This window comes from Austrofundulus limnaeus, unplaced genomic scaffold (assembly GCF_001266775.1).
Source record: "Austrofundulus limnaeus strain Quisiro unplaced genomic scaffold, Austrofundulus_limnaeus-1.0 Scaffold1140, whole genome shotgun sequence".
Lineage (NCBI taxonomy): Eukaryota > Metazoa > Chordata > Actinopteri > Cyprinodontiformes > Rivulidae > Austrofundulus > Austrofundulus limnaeus.
In genome coordinates this window covers 43,286-46,100 of record NW_013953542.1, presented here as the reverse complement: position 1 = coordinate 46,100, position 2,815 = coordinate 43,286, and the positions used below count along the sequence as shown (strand labels likewise).

General features: G+C 39.3%; 1 protein-coding gene across 1 annotated transcript in view; it reads left to right on the top strand.

Annotated features, from left to right (window-relative positions):
- LOC106534317 (teneurin-3) overlaps positions 1-2,815 on the top strand; it is a gene marked incomplete at both ends in the record, with an annotated part of 50,128 nt that overhangs the window by 37,490 nt on the left and 9,823 nt on the right. Inside the window, 1 exon segment of the mRNA XM_014030915.1 lies at positions 2,514-2,584. Coding sequence (XP_013886369.1) covers positions 2,514-2,584 — 71 coding nt within the window.

Sequence of the window (2,815 nt, the reverse complement as noted above, 5' to 3'; positions counted from 1 at the left end):
GACACTGCGCAGAAAATTGACGTTCTCTTCTCTGATTGGCCCGGCTAAAAATCTGCCAGCGAAATCCATCTCAATGGGAGAAGCCCCAGACGGAGCAGTGAAGGGAAACTAGAATTGAGCAGAGCTGCGTAGGAAGGCAAGAGCCAGGCTAATTCATCCCCTCTCTGTTCTGGTGTGCCGCAAGGTTCTGTCTTCGACCCTCTCCTTTTAATCATTTACCTCTTTCCACATGGAAATAGCTTTCGAAAACATAATATCCAATTCCACTGTTACACGGATGACACCAACTCTATCTGTCCACCAATCCTACCGGCACCCTCTCAACCACCTCACTGTCTGGGTGCCTATATGATATCATCTCCTGGTTCACAAGCAACTTCCTCAAACTAAACAGCAACGAAACAGAATTTCTTCTCATTGGGACTAAATCAACCCTTGAAAAATCCAACAACTTTTCTCTTTTTTATTGACAGCACCTCAGTTTCCCCCGTCCCTCAGGTTAGGAGTCTGGTTGTCATCCTTCACAATACATTATAATTTAAATCTCTTCTCAGTAACATAACTTGTTCAGCCTACTTTCACCTCTGTAACATCGCTCTTCTCTATCCATCCCTCTCACCCAGAAGAACTTATATTCTGGTTAACTCTTTGGTCACATCATGTACAGTATATATTATTGCAACTCCCTTCTTTTTGGTTTACCTGCAATACCCATCCATAAATTCCAACTGGTCCAAAACCTATTACTTCAAATGTGCCCCAGGGCTCTGTCCTGGGGTCCCTTATTTTCATCATCTACCGTCTTCCCCTTGGCAATATTGTCTGTGATTTTAACATTTTTTCTTCTTTCTGCTGCCTTTCATTTTATTTGTGATTTGTATTTTTTATCTTCTATTGTGTATAGAATTTATTTTGTTTTTAATGAAATTAATAAATCTTCTAAATAAAAAATAAATAAATAGTAAAACATCTACTTCCATTGCTTTGGTGACAATACCCAGCTTTTCTTATCCACTGCATCTAATTCTTCACTTCCACCTTTCTTCCTCACTTCCTGTTTAGATGAAATAAAATCCTGGTTCACATCAAACTTTCTTAAATTAAACAGTGATAAAGCAGAGTATCTACTCATCTCCACCCTATCCAAAATCAACAATTTTTCCCTCAACATTGACAGCTCTTTGGTTCCTCCCTTCCCTCAGGTGTCATTCTTGACATCACTCTCTCTTTTCACACTCACATCAATACCATGACCTGGTCTGCATATTTCCACCTTTGAAATGTTATCCATCCTTCTCCCCGCACTCTAAATTCTATATCCAAGTTCATAGTCTGGTCACTTCTCTAATTGATTATTGCAATGCTCTCCTCTTTAGTCAGCCTCACAAATCACTCAAAACTTCAAATGTTTCAAAATTCAGCTGCCTGCATCATCACCAAAACTCCCTTATTTCATCACATCACCCCAGTCCTTCAGCAACTCCACTAGCTTCCAGTCACATTCAGAATTCAGTTTAAAATCCTGCTGTACACATTCAAGGCCAACCACAACCTCACCCCTCATCTTTCTGATCTCCTGCACATCCCCACCAATTCACGATCCCTCCATTCTTCCTCTTCCATTCACCTCACGGTGCTCCTTGTTTGCCTCAGCACCATGATAAACAGAGTCTTCTATCACTCTGCTCCCCAACACCRGAATGCTGTTCCCCCAAACATCTGTAAACATTGACTCTCTACTAACCATCAAATCACAACTCTAAACTTGTGCCTTACTGTGGTACAGATATATTGAGGTAGGCTTTCCCTGAAAACTGTTCCAGGCAGGTAATTTGTCCCTGACCTGGTCCATAGAAGGATGGATAAACCTGTGTCAGCTGAGAATCAGCCAAGGTCAACAACTTGTCTGAAAGTCCACTCACAAAGGTAAAGGTGATGACTTCTGAAGGGTTTGAAACTTCTGGCTAATAGAGTCAGTAAGAACAAAACATGATGTTTATGTATAAATTACAGTAGTTTCTATAACCTATTATACTGCTGAACTTTAAAAAGATAAACAAATCTAGGCAAAAGCAATGCTTTAAACATTGGAGTAAGAAAAGACAACATAGGAAACAGAAGGAACAGATACCAGGATGAAAACAGAAGATCAAGGGTGAAGAAAACGAAGAACCCTCTTTCTTTGGCTTTATTTAAAAAATGAGATGTCAACGTTATGCCAACCTGATTTGTATAAATGGGTGATTAACAGGCTTCTGAGAACTTGAAAAGGTAATTAAGTTACTGAATCGGGTGTGTTGGAGCAGGGAGAAAAGTAAAACATGCAGAACAGTGGCCCTCAAGGACCAGAAGAGCCTATAAATGACAAGGAAATGAGGCTTTGTACTACACTGTTTGACAGAAACAAGTCAGGAAGTTTTTTATAGAATCWAATCAAGACACTGTATAAAAACAGATATAGTTTCCTTTTTAAACCCCTGAGGTAACCCAGAAAACATTTGACTTTTTGACAGGTTGCTTTATGGCACGACTAAAGGGCACAAGGACATGGTTCATCGGGAGCAGGATAATTACAGCAGACAAGGTGAGAGTCTACACACTCACACACAAAAGTTTGAATTTCTATCCTTATTACGATAATCTGTTGACCTTCGGGCATAAAATACCATAAAACGCCTTAAAAAGTACACACAAATTAAATGAAGTACTGCTTTTGAACCCTTTAGAGTAAATTCACAACTCTCTTTTTAAAGCTAATAATCTGAATTTTTAACTTCAGCAGTCATATTCTTTGTAACTGTAACTAGTATTTAGT